The sequence below is a fragment of the Mizuhopecten yessoensis genome, unplaced genomic scaffold (assembly GCF_002113885.1).
Source record: "Mizuhopecten yessoensis strain PY_sf001 unplaced genomic scaffold, ASM211388v2 scaffold757, whole genome shotgun sequence".
In the NCBI taxonomy this organism is placed as follows: domain Eukaryota; kingdom Metazoa; phylum Mollusca; class Bivalvia; order Pectinida; family Pectinidae; genus Mizuhopecten; species Mizuhopecten yessoensis.
In genome coordinates, this window is record NW_018403706.1 from 31,410 (window position 1) to 52,545 (window position 21,136).

General features: G+C 33.5%; 2 protein-coding genes across 2 annotated transcripts in view; both read right to left on the reverse strand.

Moving 5' to 3' along the window:
- Positions 1–6: 6 nt before the first annotated feature.
- LOC110452502 lies at positions 7–2,862 on the reverse strand. The gene is made up of 3 exons (XM_021501075.1): positions 2,848–2,862; positions 2,659–2,754; positions 7–1,112 (listed from the first exon to the last, which is right to left on the reverse strand). Exons 2-3 carry the CDS (start codon positions 2,752–2,754, stop codon positions 621–623), a joined length of 588 nt encoding a protein of 195 aa, XP_021356750.1. The 5' UTR covers positions 2,848–2,862; the 3' UTR covers positions 7–620.
- Positions 2,863–20,522: 17,660 nt separating this feature from the next.
- Positions 20,523–21,136, reverse strand: part of LOC110452469 (proteoglycan 4-like) — a 15,854-nt gene continuing 15,240 nt past the window's right edge. Inside the window, exon 3 of the mRNA XM_021501030.1 lies at positions 20,523–20,550. Within this exon, the coding sequence (XP_021356705.1) occupies positions 20,523–20,550 (28 nt within the window). The remainder of the gene's footprint in view (positions 20,551–21,136) is intronic.

Consider the following 21,136-nt stretch of genomic DNA (forward strand, 5'->3'; position numbering starts at 1 on the left):
CATACAATACCGTGTACTGACAAAGTTCCATACCCATACAATACCGTGTACTGACAAAGTTCCATACCCATACAATACCGTGAACTGACAAAGTTCCATACCCATACAATACCGTGTACTGACAAAGTTCCATACCCATACAATACCGTGTACTGACAATGAATGAGATCTAAATGTATATGTGTTCAAATAAAATACGTGTCTGATACTCGCTTATACTCATAGACGGAACATTTTGGCGTCAATGTTTGTTTTCTCTTACATGCAATACCCAGTTCACATTCTCCGGAATAGGAGCATTACAGATCGTAATGTAAACGCCGAAATATAGACATCAATACATACAGTTGTAATCAGTGTTCTTGTCACAATAAATTAACATATACAATGTATAAAGTAAAACAACACACAACAACGCATTGCAACAAGCCCAACTAAATCCATATGATGTAAATCAGTTTTATGTGTAGTATGAAAATAAAGTAAATATACAAATATAACTGGAGCTTGTCGTTTTGGTGAAGAAAAGATTAATTCAATAATTTTAATAAATAATTTTGGCACATTTCTTTGATATAATAAATAAATAAATAATTATCCTACAGATTGTGTATATGGAGTTATGTTCTCCTTGTTTGATGGGAGACGACAGCTTTCCCCTGTTTCCTGTTCTGTTTCCCTCTCCGTCCAGATCTGTTCCTATTTTTGAGCGGTTTCGATTTCTTCCTACAAGTTTTGGACTGTTTCGATTTCCTCCTACTACCCTTGCATCTTTTTGATGCTCGACGTGTCCGTTGGGTATCTGCCTTTCCCTCAAAATACTGGAGAGCATGTTTAAGAAACTTATTTAAATTCTTAATTATAGTGACAGGCTGGTATATTGAACAGGTGTTGGTTTCCTTCATAGTAACATCTTCGTACTTTCTTGTTACTTTCTTTGCTATGTTTCGTATTTTCTTTTTGCTCTTTAGTTTGGTGTAAGCTAAACACAGAATATCACACATTGGCATGGCGAGTTTCAAACTCATTTCAGAATGTTTGTGTGTGGCTGCTGTTTTATCAACAAGCAAAAGATAGGATGCGAGGTCCTGGTAGAATTTCTTCAGTGTGGCCTGTAAATGAATAACAGTCAACATCAAATAGCAGAACAATGTATGTATTGTTATAATGTATGTATGTATATAAGTATATAATCACAATCTTATAGCATTTGCCTTAATCGATAACCAGCTTAACTATCGATCATTTCATATATATATAGGTGGAATAAATATATAAGTATGATATATGTATACGGTGCTTTTTCATCAACAATGCGTAATAAAGTTGTTCTTTATCGGAAAAAGTAATATATCCCGTTTTTCATTTGCTTGTGTGAATGTAGTTGGTTCATGATGTCCAATGAACAGATTGTATGTCGATATCAAGTTCTGTTTTTGTCTTGGTGTGTCGACACATTGGTATATTTGTCTTTGTGTGTCAACAGTGGTATATTTGTCTTTGTGTGTCAACAGTGGTATATGTGTATTTGTGTGTCGACACTGCGGAATATTTGTCTGTGTGTGTCAACAGTGGTATATTTGTCTGTGTGTGTCAACAGTGGTATATGTGTATTTGTGTGTCGACACTGCGGAATATTTGTCGCTGTGTGTCGACACTGTGATATATTTTGTTACTGTGAGTTGACACAAGGGTATATTTTTTTTTCTAATGTGTTGAAGTGTGGTATATTGTATTTTTGTGTTGATGATGTGGTATATTGTATTTTTGTGTTGATGATGTGGTATATTGTGTTTTTGTGTGTTGAAGTGTGGTATATTGTGTTTTTGTGTTGATGATATGGTATATAGTGTTTTTGTATTGATGTTGTGGTATATTGTGTTTTTGTGTGTTGATGATGTGGTATATTGTGTTTTTGTGTTGAAGTGTGGTATATTGGGTTTTTGTGTTGATGATGTGGTATATTGTGTATTTGTATTGATGATGTGGTATATTGTATTTTTGTGTATATTGCGTATTTGTGTTGATGTTGTCATATTGTGTTTTTGTGTGTTGAAGTGTGGTTTATTGTGTTTTTGTGTTGATGATGTGGTATATTGTTTGTTTGTGTGTTGAAGTGGTATATTGTGTTTTTGTGTTGATGTTGTGGCATATTGTTTGTTTGTGTGTTGATGTTGTGGCATATTGTTTGTTTGTGTGTTGAAGTGGTATATTGTGTTTTTGTGTTGATGTTGTGGTATATTGTGTGTTTGTGTTGATGTTGTGGTATATTTAACAACTAATCCTTTGCATCACAATTATATTGTGTTCATATCCGGATTGACCCTATATAAAAAGTGCATGAGTACGCGTGCCTTCATGTCACGTACACAAAGTCGGTTAATGGGTCATTTCCTTGAAAACCTTTACGTAAATTAATTGATCGTTAGTTTGATTTTCAGATTTAAACCAATTTAACATCAGTGATTCATTCTCATGTAAGATATTTAATCACTTCTAAAAGATAAAGTTATGAGTATATATTAATGAGACTATAACATACCTTATATAACACTACATTTCCCAACAAAAACAAGGATAACATTCTTTAGCGGGGTGACAAGGCTTTCCCTTCAACTCGGAAGGTGTCTGTTAAATGATTATACTTTTAAAACTTACCTGAACGCGAGATTTAGGTTTGAGGCGGAGGGGGAGTCGGGGGAGAGGACATTCCGACTCCGATCCTGGTAACTGTTCCGTTCCGGCGACGTCCATCTGAAATAATAGCAACATAAGGAGTGTATAAACTATTGTGCATAAGGAATATGTGTGTATTACTTCAGACAATCTTGCCCGGATGTTACCCACGTTGTACAGGTAATGGTAAACAAGGAGCCAACTGCTAGCGTGGACGGGGGAAATACGCTTCAAGTTTAAAGCATTTTCATTCAAACGAGATTACATAATATGCAAATCAATGCAACACAAACGGAAACTAAATATAAGCAATACTAACTATACTTAGGCACGTAGCAAGTCAATCTTCCCCAGTTCAAAACATTTTAATGAAGATACGTGATACTTTTGTGCGAAAGTTTCTGTTTGTTAGATGATAATATCCTTTTAAAGTTTTGCATGCCACTTAATAATGTAGATTTAATTTTTTCGTTACGTCAGGGGTATAGAAAAAGAAATGTACTTCGTCTTCTTTGTGTTCGATGAATGGTGCACTCTGGTACAAATTTAAACTAAATTCACAACGTAAACCTGTCTGTATAACTTAATGTTGATGTACAGTATCAAGTAATAGCGCTACGCACTCGTGAACGTGAGGAGGCGTCACTCCATGAACTGAGGGGGTATGGTATACCTAATATAAGCTCACACTTAATTAGGACTACATATACCATTCGTAAGGAGAATAAAACTAGAGCAGGCAAATGGTTGGTTCCTAATGTCTATGTGAACAGGACGGGTAATCAATACATTATATATCATGTGGCATATCATTGTCTCCTTGATCAGAAAACATTTTTATTGGTAATTCAAAAACAATAGGACATATGCATGTAATATAATGTGTAAATGCTGTCCATCTGTTTGTGAACTTTCGTTGTAACAGTAGTACACAAATGTATATAAGTACTTACCAACTTGTTAACGAGATAATCCGACTTGACCCTGGTGTGCAGTTTCTTTACCTGGGACTGGATAGAGACGGAGGTATTCCCGTGATCGCATGGTATGGCGATGTTACATGATTGGGAGACGATTGTCGTGGCAATAGCTTGGACGATGCACGAGTCTTTAAAAAACCATACAGAAAATGTTACCGTCAGGAGATAATATTGTAATGTAAAAAGGACAAAATTAATCTGTGTTGCGCAGTCAGTTGGACGACACAACGGGAACATCTAAACAGGCACCAGATAATACTCCGGGCTACTTTCATAAAATATAATCGAAACTGATTTTATAGCATTAGAAAGGGAAACAGTTAATATAATGAGGACTTAACGTTGCCCCCCTCCCTTCATTTTCTGTCCGTTACTGTGTAGGTAACAGTCGTTTGCTGTGTAAAAACATTTCGAACAATGTGTTTGTTCGTTAACTATACAACCACACACTATAATTAACATTGTGTTTGTTCGTTAACTATACAAACACACACTATAATTAACAAAACGTTTGTTCGTTAACTATACAAACACACACTATAATTAACAAAACGTTTGTTCGTTAACTATACATCCACACACTATAATTGATGAAAAGCTGTCAATGCCTATAGTGCTATCAGGCTGTACAACCACACACTATAATTGATGAAAAGCTGTCAATTCCTATAGTGCTATCTCGTTAACTGTACAACCACACACTATAATTAACAACGTGTTTGTTCGTTAACTATACAACCACACACTATAATTAACAATGTGTTTGTTCGTTAACTGTACAACCACACACTATAATTAACAATGTTTTTTTCGTTAACTGTACATCCACACACTATAATTGATGAAAAGCTGTCAATGTCTATAATGCTATCTGGCTGTACAACCACACTCTATAATTGATGAAAAGCTGTCAATTCCTATAGTGCTATCTCGTTAACTGTACAACCACACACTATAATTAACAATGTGTTTGTTCGTTAACTATCCAACCACACACTATAATTAACAATGTTTTTTACGTTAACTGTACATCCACACACTAGAATTGATGAAAAGCTGTCAATGCCTCTCGTGCTATCTGGCTGTACAACCACACACAGAATTGATGAAAAGCTGTCAATGCCTATATTGCTATCAGGCTGTACAACCACACACTATAATTAACATTCTGTTTGTTCGTTAACTATACAACCACACGCTATAATTAACATTGTGTTTGTTCGTTAACTATACAACCACACGCTATAATTAACATTGTGTTTGTTCGTTAACTATACAACCACACGCTATAATTAACATTGTGTTTGTTCGTTAACTATACAACCACACAGTATAATTAACATTGTGTTTGTTCGTTAACTATACAACCACACGCTATAATTAACATTGTGTTTGTTCGTTAACTATACAACCACACGCTATAATTAACATTGTGTTTGTTCGTTAACTATACAACCACACGCTATAATTAACATTGTGTTTGTTCGTTAACTATACAACCACACGCTATAATTAACATTGTGTTTGTTCGTTAACTATACAACCACACGCTATAATTAACATTGTGTTTGTTCGTTAACTATACAACCACACAGTATAATTAACATTGTGTTTGTTCGTTAACTATACAACCACACAATATAATTAACATTGTGTTTGTTCGTTAACTATACAACCACACACTATAATTAATGAAAAGCTGTCAATGCCTATATTGCTATCAGGCTGTACAACCACACACTATAATTGATAAAAAGCTGTCAATGCCTATAGTGCTATCTCGTTAACTGTACAACCACACACCATAATTAACAATGTTTTTTTCGTTAACTGTACATCCACACACTATATTTGATGAAAAGCTGTCAATGTCTAAAGTGCTATCTGGCTGTACAATCACACACTATATTTGATGAAAAGCTGTCAATGTCTAAAGTGCTATCTGGCTGTACAATCACACACTATATTTGATGAAAAGCTGTCAATGTCTAAAGTGCTATCTGGCTGTACAATCACACACTATAATTGATGAAAAGCTGTCAATGTCTATAGTTCTATCTGGCTGTACAACCACCCACTATAATTGATGAAAAGCTGTCAATGCCTCTCGTGCTATCTGGCTGTACAACCACACTCTATAATTGATGAAAAGCTGTCAATACCTATAGTGCTATCTGGCTGTACAACCACACCCATAATTGATGAAAAGCTGTCAATGCCTATACTGCTATCTGGCTGTACAACCACACCCATAATTGATGAAAAGCTGTCAATTCCTATAGTGCTATCTGGCTGTACAATCACACACTATAATTGATGAAAAGCTGTCAATACCTATAGTGCTATCTGGCTGTACAACCCCACACTATAATTGATGAAAAGCTAACAATGCCTAGAGTGCTGTCAGTCTGTACAACCACACACTATAATTAATGAAAAGCTGTCAATGCCTCTCGTGCTATCTGGCTGTACAACCACACCCATAATTGATGAAAAGCTGTCAATGATACAACCACACACTATAATTAACAATGTTTTTTTCGTTAACTGTACATCCACACACTATAATTGATGAAAAGCTGTCAATGTCTATAGTGCTATCAGGCACCCTATAGTTCTAGCAGGCACCCTATAGTGCTATTAGGCACTCTATAGTGCTATTAGGCACCCTTTAGTGCTATCAGGCACTCTATAGTGCTATCAGGCACCCTATAGTGTTATCAGGCACTATCATAACGATTTAACGAGCACAAGTTCAGAGAATGATCGACCTACCATTTAAAATATCGAAAACAAAGAAGAACAAAAAAAACAATTGCAACTGTTCTATGCTGTTCTCTTTCTTCACGTCTGGTTCGTGAAAGCAGGAATAATTAAATAATCTAAGTCAACGAGGCATCATCGTGGTATGTGTCTGACGTTGTCTAAGCTATAGTTTACTTTCAACATTAATCGTTAAATTATGATGCAAAAAACAAAGCGAGTATTAAAAATGGCATTAAACGTATGCTAACTTATTGAGTCAATGGCATTGCCACCTATTTTTTGTTCGCTACCCAATTTAAAAAGTTTCGGCCGAGATAAGTATCTATATTTGAACGCTGCTCTAAAACATTGAAACATCTTATATGTCATTTTTAATTGGTACCTAGCTTGTAAAAATCTGTTATGTGTAATGCAATGATAATTATAAGTACAAGACAAATTTTAACGGTTTTCAAAAGCTTAGAAAACATGAAATTGTTTCTCAAATTTGGCGCTTTAACTTTTAAATCAATTCTAAAATAGATAATTTTGTTACAAGCCAGCATTCTGAAGCAGATGCAAAGTGACTATTTTTGTCAAGACTTTTGTAAATTACAAAATGAGACAATACACTATTATCATCTACATATTGATAGTTTATAATTTTTCATAATTAGAGAATAAAAACCTGAAATAGATTGATTAAGCCAGTAAGCACGAACATACTTACACACTGTCAAACGTAACTGAAGACTTAGTGTCATTGTCAGAGCAGTGTTTGGAGAGGTTTGTATAAAAGTTAGAATTTTGCCCCATTTTAAATGATATTTTAAGGATTTCCCTTAGTAGGGAATTCGTTAAATTCCCTCGTTGACGGAACTGTAGTATGAAGGGGCGAAAAATCCAGGCGAGTGATCTGCCCCCGCCAACATCATGTATTATACCTTTTAGGAAAAGGTTGTTTTTTTAACCCGGACGAGCATTCCTCGGTTAAATTATACACAGTCAAAGTCATTCATAAACTATGTTACGTCGGGTAAGAGAACAGGAACTATTTCATATTTGATTTTACGATATATTTTTAGCTATCTAAATATAAAACTAGGATTTTTTTAGGGATATTAAATCCGTAGCTATATCTTAAAAATGACTAAAACGATGAGTATAGTTATGTATATAGCCTTTTATTTAATTTGCAATAGGCAACAATGCCTTTGTGCTTTAAACACATTTAAACATGACAATGACATAATGGCAATAATAAATACATATTTACATGAAATGTGTTAATAGTATTGCGGTACGGTTAATAGAGAAGTAATACAATTCAATCAACTGATACACTATACTTTAACATTTACAGTCATAATATGTAAGTTTTTAATTGTAAAGCAATATATCTTACTTTTTTCTTCAAAGTTATTAAAATCCTTTTGATAACCAATCTATTAAAAATGCATGTAAAATATTTTTTTATTGGAAATAAAAAAACAAAACTGAAAACAAAGAATCCAAATCTTTATAAATAATAAAAAAAAGTTTATATCTTGTTTTTCTGAATCAACGTTCAAACATAAATTAATACGTGAAAGTAATCTCGTGGCCTGGCTCTACCTAGGTATAGTTACACTGGACTGATCTCATACCCTGGTTCTATCTAGGTATAGTTACATAGTAACATAGTAAAATCATTGTTTATTTTAACAACACCCCTAGCCATTTTACAATTAGCATGACTGGCTTGGAGAGTTCATAGAAAAATATTCGTTTAACTTATGAAGGAGGAACTTTGATAGAATGGAGGAAAATCTTCAAAAACGTTTGCGTAGATTAATTTTGGACGCAGCAAAAAGCGTAACTAGGGCAACTAGGAAAACGCCCCTGTAGCCGCCACTGGTGGATAGTGTTCAGTAGAAAATACGTAAGTCCGTTGATGTTGTTCAACGGTAGTGTACAGTAGAAATGGCCTGATTCTGACAATAAAGGACATGTATACATATCTATGTAAAAGCAATTTTGTTAGAGAAATTAAAATGTTTTGAAGACCTTTTCCCCCAGATTTCATACTTATTACCATGGTTACAACATTAAAAAATCCAAACAAATGATAAATAACTTTATGTTAAGTCCAAACTTTGACCCCCGCAACAGTAGTAACTATATTTACATCAGAGGATAGCGTTCAACAGTAGTAACTATATTTACATCAGTGGATAGCGTTTAACAGTAGTTACTATATTTACATCAGTGGATAGCGTTTAACAGTAGGAACTATATTTACATCAGTGGATAGCGTTCAACAGAAGTAACTATATTTACATGAGTGGATAGCGTTCAACAGTAGTAACTATATGTACATCAGTGGATAGCGTTTAACAGTAGTAACTATATTTGCATCAGTTGATAGCGTTCAACAGTAGTACCTATATTTACATCAGTGGATAGCGTTTAACAGTAGTAACTATATTTACATCAGTGGATAGCGTTTAACAGTAGTAACTATATTTACATCAGTGGATAGCGTTCAACAGTAGTAACTATATTTACATCAGTGGATAGCGTTCAACAGTAGTAACTATATTTACATCAGTGGATAGCGTTCAACAGTAGTAACTATATTTACATCAGTGGATAGCGTTCAACAGTAGTAACTATATTTACATCAGTGGATAGCGTTCAACAGTAGTAACTATATTTACATCAGTGGATAGCGTTCAACAGTAGTAACTATATTTACATCAGTGGATAGCGTTCAACAGTAGTAACTATATTTACATCAGTGGATAGCGTTCAACAGTAGTAACTATATTTACATCAGTGGATAGCGTTCAACAGTAGTAACTATATTTACATCAGTGGATAGCGTTCAACAGTAGTAACTATATTTACATCAGTGGATAGCGTTCAACAGTAGTAACTATATTTACATCAGTGGATAGCGTTCAACAGTAGTAACTATATTTACATCAGTGGATAGCGTTCAACAGTAGTAACTATATTTACATCAGTGGATAGCGTTCAACAGTAGTAACTATATTTACATCAGTGGATAGCGTTCAACAGTAGTAACTATATTTACATCAGTGGATAGCGTTCAACAGTAGTAACTATATTTACATCAGTGGATAGCGTTCAACAGTAGTAACTATATTTACATCAGTGGATAGCGTTCAACAGTAGTAACTATATTTACATCAGTGGATAGCGTTCAACAGTAGTAACTATATTTACATCAGTGGGTAGCGTTCAACAGTAGTAACTATATTTACATCAGTGGATAGCGTTCAGCAGTAGTAACTATATTTACATCAGTGGGTAGCGTTCAGCAGTAGTAACTATATTTACATCAGTGGATAGCGTTTTACAGTAGTAACTATATTTACATCAGTGGGAAGGGTTCTCTAGTTGGATCATCCATTAGTGGATGGCACTCAAATGTAGGCGGATATTTTCTGAAAACAACAACCTTGTCCTAAGCTTGTTTTTTTACCCAGAAAAGGAAGTTAATTCTGATATATTTGTCATCAATAGGGCATAGAAAGTCAGTAAGAGGCCAGTGACGTTTATAGGTGACGCATTGGTTGGCCGTGCAGACAGGAGTGACTTTAGGTAGAATTTCGAGAACTTGTTAACATTTTACTGACGTAAATATTATTGTCATTCTTTACACATTTTGTTTTATTGTTTAAGCTTTGTATAGCTATAGAGAATTTTATACTGGAATTATTATTGCCTAATATTGAGTGGGTGTGGATCCTCTTCAACTATCTACAGTAACCGGCAGATGTCCTCTCATTGTGAATATCCGGTACCTAACGTATTAGGACAATGGATAGTTAATCATGGTCCCTGGACCCGGACTGTGTTGAACGTCACTCTGTTATCTATACATTATATCAGTTATAAGACAATAATTAATCGTCAAGGAACCACAAACACTTGTTTATTTTATGAATTATTTATTTATGAACAACCTTTGATCACAAAGACAAAAAATCTTAATGCTGATATTCTTTTACATCTATAAGTATTTAATGTATCGTTAACGAATTGTTTACGACCAGGAAATCCTCTTCAGAGAGACAGCATGTAATCTGATCCTGCAATGATCATAATTTGGCTGACTCGTACAAACTGAATTGTGAAATACATTTGTTGTGTGTATTACATTGGTAAGCTCAACCTGGATACTCACAGTAGAATACAAGCTATGGTCTAAATATAAACACCCTACAGGGAAACGAGCACCGATTTCCGCGAAACGCAGTGAACCCCTGATTACATACAATACACACTATTATGTAGCGACCCTGACCTGATTAAAGACAAGGTAAAGCGTATTTAACACGTTGAGTGCACTGACAAAATATGACGGCTTTATCGAAGTGAAATAAACTGTAAAATCTCACAATGCAGAAAAAATGGTTTGCTTATCAGGCTTATTAATTCTGGTTAATAAAATTTCTTTTTTTATGTTTTCTTTTCTGTATTTACCCTAATAACCACCAGAGGACTGATATCATTTGCTACTAGCTAAAGGACTAAATATGATTGTGTAACCTGACCTGACACCACAATATCACCACGAATACAAGATATGTCTGAAGAATGCAATGTTGAGTATTTAATCTGAGTTCTACCTTTGTAATCTTGTTGAAAAAGAATGACGCACCAACCTTTACCGGATATAATGATCATTTACTCACCTCTTTTACTCAGAAACTGCAATAGGACATGTAAAACGTTATGCGTAAATGTATTGTCTCCGTTGTGAGGATACGGAAGTTTCGATTAGACTCCGAATACATGCTCATATTATGACTTATCCAATCAAATAGATGTGTACTGGACTAGCATCAGACAGCAGCTTGCGAGTGAACGCAAAGTGCAAAAAATAGTTTTAACCATTAAAACTTTATTTTCAGAAGTGCATATTGTAAGGAATATATGACTTTTCCGTATCCAAGGTTGTGCTAGTGAAATGAAACACCAAAAAAGGGTTTTTAAACCGAGTAACACTCGATGTTTCCAATTGAGTCTATGAAAAGAAAGCTGCAGAGAGGAACGATGGTTTAAAAAGATGGTAATGCGGAAGATGTAATGTAGTTCCATAAACCTTTTTTCGAACATTTTAAAATTAATCTCGGAACTGCTTAATCATTTGTTCTCAAAACGTTTATTTTGTCATTGTATTCGAATTTCTTACAAAGTTCAACAAATTTTCAATGTCTCCGTTTCTACCTATCTTCTTTCTTTTTTTCTTCCCATTTCCTTTCTGTTATTGTGTGGGTGTCTGGACGAAAGAGTGTGAATGGGTGTCATGTACGTTTCATATCTGTGTCATATTTTGTCATTGTACATATTGTATTGTTTTATTATATGTTGAGGAAAGCATCTAGTAGCTTTCGGGCTGTATGCAATCCTCGTTTAAGAAATAAAGAATTAAACCAGTTGTTAATACATTTCCTGAATACAGTGGCTGTATTCCAACAGAAAAATGTCGCAATATCTTAAGGATAACAAGGCCTAGGCCAGACTAAAATGATGAAGCAAGTTAAAACAATGTTCATGCTTAGTCCTTAAAGTATTATTGCATTTGGTATTTGAATTATCAATGGTTGGTACCTTATAAAGCTTTGCTAAACATTGTTATATTTTCATTATCTAAATGTGAGATTAACATTTCGTTTCAAATATTTGACATGCGCGTAAAGTATGCACGGTTTTATTGAGTGGCGTAGTGGGTTAAAACTATATCTTCAACAAATAAACAAGCGGTGAATCTACACATTCAATTATAATCAGATTTGCATATAATTACATTGACAATATTATTATAGTATACAGCGTTTCTCAACAATTATTATTGAAATTCGTTACAAAGTTAAATATTTTTTTTTTAATTTATGATAATGTTAATAAATAGTATTCTGCAAGATTGGCATTGGTTATTAATAATGGTAAACCAGTAAGAATTGTTTAAATGATGAAATTAATAATGGCATAACAGTATACAGGGTTTATATATGATGATATTACAATGTTATAACAGTATACAGGGTTCATATATGATAACATTACAATGTTATAACAGAATACAGGGTTTATATATGACGGTATTACAATGTTATAACATTAAACAGGGATTATATATGATAACATTACAATGTTATAACAGTATACAGGGATTATATATGATGATATAACAATGTTATAATAGTATACAGGGTTTATATATGATAACATTACACTGTTATAGCAGTATATAGGGATTATATATGATGATATATCAATGTTATAACAGTATACAGGTTCATATATGATAACATTACACTGTTATAGCAGTATATAAGGATTATATATGATGATATATCAATGTTATAACAGTATACAGGTTCATATATGATGATATAACAGTATAAAGGGATTATATATGATGATATAACAGTATACAGGGATTATATATGATGATATTATAATGTTATAACAGTAAAAAGGGTTTATATATGATGATATAACAATATTTTAACAGCATACAGGGTTTATATATGATAACATTACAATGTTATAACAGTATACAGGGTTTATATATGATGATATTAAAATGTTAAAACAGTATACAGGGTGTATATATGATGATATTACAATGTTCAAACAGTATAAAGGGTTTATATATGATGATATTACAATTTTAAAACAGTAAAAGGGTTTATATATGATGATATTACAATGGTAAAACAGTATACAGGGATTATCTATGATTATATTACAATGTTATAACACTATACAGGCTTTATATATGATGATCTTACAATGTTATAACAGTATAAAGGGTTTATACATGACGGTATTATAATGTTATAACAGTATACATGGTTTATATATGATGATATTACAATGTTACAACATTATACAGGGTTTATATATGACGGTATTATAATGTTATAACAGTATACATGGTTTATATATGATGATATTACAATGTTAAAACAGTATAAGGGTTTATATATGATGATATTTCAATGTTAAAACAGTATACAGGGTTTATATATGATTATATTACAATGTTATAACAGTATTCAGGGTTTATACATGACGGTATTATAATGTTATAACAGTATACAGGGTTTATACATGACGGTATTATAATGTTATAACAGTATACATGGTTTATATATGATGATATTACAATGTTATAACATTATACAGGGTTTATATATGACGGTATTATAATGTTATAGTAGTATACAGGGTTTATATATGATGATATTACAATGTTACAACATTATACAGGGTTTATATATGACGGTATTATAATGTTATAGCAGTATACAGGGTTTATATATGATGATATTACAATGTTAAAACAGTAGACATTGATTATCTATGATTATATTACAATGTTATAACAGTATACAGGGTTTATATATGATGATATTACAATGTTAAAACAGTATACAGGGATTATCTATGATTATATTACAATGTTATAACAGTATACAGGCTTTATATATGATGATCTTACAATGTTATAACAGTATACAGGGTTTATACATGACGGTATTATAATGTTATAACAGTATACAGGGTTTATATATGATGATATTACAATGTTAAAACAGTATAAGGGTTTATATATGATGATATTTCAATGTTAAAACAGTATACAGGGTTTATATATGATGATATTACAATGTTAAAACAGTATACAGGGTTTGTATATGATGATATTTCAATGTTAAAACAGTATACAGGGTTTATATATGATGATATTACAATGTTATAACATTATACAGGGTTTATATATGACGGTATTATAATGTTATAACAGTATACAGGGTTTATATATGATGATATTACAATGTTATAACAGTATACAGGGTTTATATATGATGATATTACAATGTTCAAACAGTATACAGGGTTTATATATGATGATATTACAATGTTATAACAGTATACAGGGTTTATATATGACGGTATTATAATGTTATAACAGTATACAGGGTTTATATATGATGATATTACAATGTTATAACAGTATACAGGGTTTATATATGATGATATTACAATGTTAAAACAGTATACAGGGTTTATATATGATGATATTACAATGTTATAACATTATAAAGGGATCATATATGATTATATAACAATGATATTACAGTATAAAGGGATTATATATGATGATATTACAATGTTATAACAGAATACAGGGATTATATATGATGCCATTACAATGTTATAACAGTAAACAGGGATTATATATGATGATATTACAATGTTATAACAGTGTACAGGGATTATCTGTGATATTACAATGTTATAACAGTGTACAGGGATTATCTATGATATTACAATTTTATAACAGTGTAAGGGATAATCTATGATATTACAATGTTATAACAGTGTACAGGGATTATCTGTGATATTACAATGTTATAACAGTATACAGGGATTACCTATGATATTACAATGTTATAACAGTGTACAGGTATAATCCATGATATTACAATGTTATAACAGTGTACAGTGTTTATCTATGATAACACAATGTTATAACAGTGTACAGGGATTATCTATAATATTACAATGTTATAACAGTGTACAGGGATTATATATGATATTACAATGTTATAACAGTGTACAGGGATTATCTGTGATATTACAATGTTATAACAGTATAAAGGGATTATCTATGATATTGCAATGTTATAACAGTATACAGGGATTATCTATGATAACACAATGTTATAACAGTGTACAGGACTTTTTAATAATTTATGGTGCACGACGACGTTTTGCCAACTCTAAATATTGTTGGGTATTATCTCAGTTTAAAGAAGAGGTCCAACGGGCTTTTATCGGTCATCTGGTATTAACCTCACACCTGTTACTTTAAAAGTGGCCTAAAATAAAGCTACAGGCAAAATATCAGTGGCTTGACTCATAGCCTTTCAAAAGAACATGTTGAAAGATTTAAACACATTTGACCTCTGAGACCTTGAAAGTTAAACAAGGACATCAAACTGAACAAACTTTATATCCCTTCATCCTAGAATGCAACATGTCAAATACTACCACCCTAGACTTTTTGTTTATTGAGAATTTGGCTTTTAAAGGTTTAAACGCCACTGATCATATGTGACCTTGAAAATGGGTCAATGTCATTCACATGAACAAAATTTCAAAACAAATATTCCATTTATTTGAAAAACTTAGCCCTTTATTCTGCATGCTTTTGGCCAAATATCATCACCCTGGACCTTTTGATTATTCAGAAGAAATTGTTTGAAAGTTAATTGACCCCTGTGACCTCTGAATATAAGCCAAGGTCATTGATCTCAACATGTCATTGGCAAATATTCAGAAGAAGTTATTAAAATATTTCAACATATTTGACACCTGCGACCTAGAACAAGGGCGAAGATATAAAAAACGTAACTCCTAACAAACTTGATAACTCTTCATCCGAGCATGCTACTGGCGAAATGTCATCACCCTAGGCAGGTTTGTTATTCATAAGAAGTTGTTTATTACTTATAGCCAGGTGAGCTAAAAATAAAGTATTTTGTGTTCTTTATAATTTTAAGGTAAAATATACACATGATTTATAACAAGGACTTGTAGGGTAAACCTTTGTACATAACATAGGTTGGCAAAACATTATAATATTTTATGGATCGAAAACCTTATTCTCGTGATTCAGAATGAGAATATAAACAAATAAAGCAAATAGTAGACACAATGCGTCTAACATTAAAAACTATCGTAATTCAAAACTTGAACATCTTATTTCGTTTCACAATCCTTTTTGTCAATAACGTTAACACTGAACAATATTTTGAAGGAAAGAGATTTTCATTCAGTGTTGTATCCAGCTTCTCAGTTAAATATAATGGGCCGGTCGGGTGGCGCAGTGCATAACGCTCTCGCCTTTCACCAAGGCGGCAGACATTCCATTCCCCGAACCTACGTGGAATGGAATGGCGTTCCGACCACGTGAAATTTCTTCAGATACTCTGTTACATTACAGAATAAAGAGCATGGAGAGTTACTTCAGCGGAATATCTTTGCTGTTACTTAGAAGTTTTGAACCGATATAAAGGGCAATCCTTACATCTGGAATCTTTTCGCGATTTTTTTTTTATATAAACTAACACGATCATTTTGCTTTCAAACCAGCTATCGATCTCCCAACCATTCACAATTCATTTAACATAGATAAAGAAGACGAATATTCTAAAAACACCGATCCTCCTCTCGTGTTACCAGTATAACACACGGTTCTCAAGAGATCTAACATCACTGTTCCCAAATCGGGACACTTTTTACATCAATATCAATGTTCTTTATACCACACTTTCAGTAACAAATAATTCAGGCGCGTGGTTCTAAAAATACGTAGGCCCTTGAACCGGCGTTACTGTAACCTGAAAGGGATAATACAGATTTTTGGCTAATATTTGGGGATAAACGATCAATATCAGCAGAAAAGTGTGCATGGTTGAAAAAGTTTAGAATAGAAGAGGGTTCTGATTAAATTTTTTGCTCCAAACTTGCATTAGTTTTGATAAAATAGACTTTGCAAATGATTCACAAAAAAGTAGTGTCGCACGGCACGTAAAACAGGAAAGTTTTGTTTTGGTAATTATTCTTATCTTTAACGTGTTCATATAACGATACTCAGCAGCCAATAAAGCTTATATACAGTTAAATTGTGGTAAAGTTACTATTAAATGAAAACTGTTTGCACAAAAGTACTTCTTTGCATTGCTTGACAATTTCTTGGGCTGTTTTCACAAAAGAGTCCCGTTTTGGGTACAGTGATGTTAGTGTAGTGTATCAAGTGTTGATGTATTATTTACACTTGTGGTTTTTTTTACATTTAATTCCTCAGCAGCAGGTTTCCATCTGTATGTATAAATGAATCTTAATGAGGTATACATATGTACATATAGAGTAAACATAATGGAGGATGTCAGGGTTGAGGGGCGCTGGGTTCAACCCCCGAACAATAAAATTGTCCTCACGCAGGAGGTCTTTCTCGCACCTTACACCTTTTATCCATTTCATGATATTATTTACACTTGTATCATATTGCAGGATATGGATCTTCGAGGCGACTTCCGTGCCTCTGTTAAACCACACGTGTCACTTTCCAGTTTTCAGTTGTATCTTGAGTGGGGCTTAGGATTAAGGTAAAATTCCCCCCGTTCACCTGAGTATCACTACTGGGGGCTATCTATATTTGAGTTGACATTGTTTTACAAACCGGGAAACGGTTCGGCGTGCTTGAGGTGGGCGGTAATGACACGAGTATGGAGCAGGTAGATTTACTAAGTTTTTTTCTCAATAATATTTACAAAGATTGAAAAAGATGTCCTTAGATGCAGACCTTTAAACTCACACTAATATAAGTGAAAAAAATTGTGATGAAAAGAAAATGTATCTATTTATGAGAAGCTGTGTGGTATATCATATATCAAAAACTTTCATTAAATCATCTAAGATATTTTCGAATTCAAATACAGTGCGAGAAATAGCATCCAATGTTTGTTTAAGTATATTTGACTGTGGTTTTCCAAGAGCAGAGAAATCAAGTAGGCCCTCCGACAAAGGATGAGTGTCTATAAGGCCCTTTTTTAGGCCCCGGCATATTCAGATTTTCACCTCCTTATTTTGTTCAAAGATGTCCTATTGTATGACATGCGGAAAAACTAAGGTAAAACTTTAACCGAAAGTGGGTTTCTGGGTTACCAAAAGGGGTAGGGTAAATCACAAATATAGTTTGCTGTTTTCAAAATGAGCTTAAATACCAAAATAATACCACTTCTGTTTTGCAAACATGTATAAATTAGACAAACATATGTAACAAAATGAAAAATGACAGAAATTCAATCGTCACTTAAAGATTATTTATACAAAAAGAAGGATTAAGTCAGGTTTTTTTTGTCATTTTTAATTGAAAAGTAATTTGTTTTCTCAATAATTTCCTTTCTAATTAATTTTTGACTTGAAATTTACAACTTCACTAATTTAAATAGACTTACATAAATTGCATATTGACTACATACATTCCTTCTCTTTTATACGGAGTTATGATTTCTGGGCACATATCAAACTTGGCTATTTCAAATATCTCTCAATTTCAAGTGAATTAAAAGGTGCATGACACCCTTTATATGTTTTAAGTATAAGATGTGTATAGCTAATATTGTATAGTATATGTATCATATAATATTTGCTCAGCAACTGTGGCTGAAGTGAGTCCCAGGTCCTGTGATGTTTTCTTCCTAGCAAAGTTAACTTACATATAAAAAATGACATTTGTCACCATAATTACAGTAAAATGATTTGTTTAATATTTGAATTTTGATTAGCTGGTAATTTTAAGTCTCCTAGCCTCAAGGAAAGAATCTGCGTTAATCGTTAAAGTTAACCGATTTCATTGTTTTATCAAATGTTCTGCCTATTTCCAATGTGTATCCACTGATTGTACATAAAAGGCATTTGGGGATAAGCATGTAACTTGGCATAGATATTAGTTATATGATGATATTTAATTTGTAAAAGTTTCATACTTATCCCACATTGCCTTTTTACTTAAAAACACCCTTTCATGTGATTTGGAGTACAAGGACCAAAGTGCATCTCCTTGCCTAACACCAAATATTTCCTGACAATGCTAGTCTACATGAATGTATGTAGATTAAATAGGCTCAGTAGAGTGTTTATGGTAGTAACACGGGCGTTTGACATGCTACACTGACCAAAAGTCAGATAGTTTATGCTTTGAAAACGTAAAGAGAGACTAAGTTGTTCGTTCAAGTTAATGCTTGCAATTAACAGTTAATCCATTTGTTGATTTCATACGGTTTATTTGTTACATTCAATGCTAGCTGCTATGTGTACCGGAAATAACATAGTAAAGGACATGTGTACCGAAAATAACATAGTAAAAGGTCATGTGTACCAAAAATAACAGAGTAAAGGTCATGTGCATCGGAAATAACAGAGTAAAGGTCATGTACACCGGAAATAACATAGTAAAGGTCATGTGCACCGAAAATAACAGAGTAAAGGGCATGTGTACCGAATATAACATAGTAAAGGACATGTGTACCGGAAATAACATAGTAAAGGACATGTGTACCGGAAATAACACAGTAAAGGTCATGTGCACCGGAAATAACAGAGTAAAGGACATTTGTACCGAATATAACATAGTAAAGGACATGTGTACCGGAAATAACATAGTAAAGGACGTGTGTACCGAAAATAACATAATAAAGGACATGTGTACCGGAAATAACATAGTAAAGGACGTGTGTACCGAAAATAACAAAGTAAAGGACATGTGTACCGGAAATAACATAGTAAAGGTCATGTGTACCGGAAATATCATAGTAAAGAACATGTGTACCGGAAACAACATAGTAAAGGACATGTGTACCGGAAATAACATAGTAAAGAACATGTGTACCGGAAACAACATAGTAAGGAACATTGGTACCAAATATCAAAACAAGTGCATGTGTATTAATACATGTAATAACATATCTGTGTAATCATCTACAAATCCACACTAAAATCTCCTTTTATCTACGTTAAATATTTCATCATAACGTTGTACGTAATACAATTATCTCTTCAGTGGCCATATTTCGGGCGGATCCATATTTGCCAGGCACGCGCCATATCGACTCTAAATACGCTATATCCGTTCCACTTCCGTGACAGTAAGTGAACATTATATATACACATCAGGTATTCCCGTTCAATTAGTAATTTTAAAAATAAGAAGATGTTTTTATTTTTTTGCGGTTAACTTTATGTTATTTGGTCTTATTCTGTTTGTACTGTTGCAGGGATATCCATGTAAAGCATTCCTATATCATATTGCCCTAGTTCTACATGTAAAGCTTTCCTTTATTATATTGCCCTAGTTTTCTCGGCTTTCAGTTCGAGTTATGGTTTTGTTGACACTTAGATATTCTATAGCTGGTTTTTTAAATGATATTTACGTTACTTATAACCATTGACAGCGAGTGCATATGGTAGAACTGTTACCATATTAACTACTTCCACAGCCTAACCCATATCAGCTTTTGACCCATATTAGCACTCGGGTCTGCGGTCCCTCAGGCTGACAAGGACAAAGTTAGGTATGGAGTAGTCAATTTCCATAAAATGTTTGGGGAAATTTAAATCTAAGCTGAATGTTTGTGGAGAAATCAGGCCTGGTGTAGTATAGAGACAATATTTATATATAACATGTGTCCAGAACATATCTCATATCATCTGGCCATTCTAGTTCTCACATTGGTATACGCAAGTTCCTCTTGGAACGTGCCCCGAACTTTACATATTAAGGGTTATTTGTTCACCGTATGTTACTTTGTCAAGAGAAAATAGCGTATGCTTTATTGTCTACAAAGGCCAAAATTTGTAAATAAGAACTACTTTGGATGACGGAGTGTCCCACGATATAATCAGATATCGTGCTACCTATATACAGAATCGCAGTCCTTTGTTAGACATCGGATGTTGGGGTGTCGGGGTGTCGTGGTGTCGGGGTGTCGGGATATCGGGGTGTCGGGGTGTCGGGGTGTCGGGGTGTCGGGATATCGGGTTGTCGGGGTGTCGGGATGTCGGGGTGTCGGGATGTCGGGATGTCTGGATGTCGTGGTGTCGGGGTGTCGGGATGTCGGGGTGTCGGGGTGTCGGGATGT

Bases quoted from the DNA above. Each gene is read 5' to 3' on its own strand.
- LOC110452502 (XM_021501075.1), bottom strand. From the start codon at position 2,754: ATGGACGTCGCCGGAACGGAACAGTTACCAGGATCGGAGTCGGAATGT. The intron at 1,113-2,658 runs GTAAGTTTTAAA...ATTCATTTACAG, and splicing joins AACCTAAATCTCGCGTTCAG to GCCACACTGAAGAAATTCTA.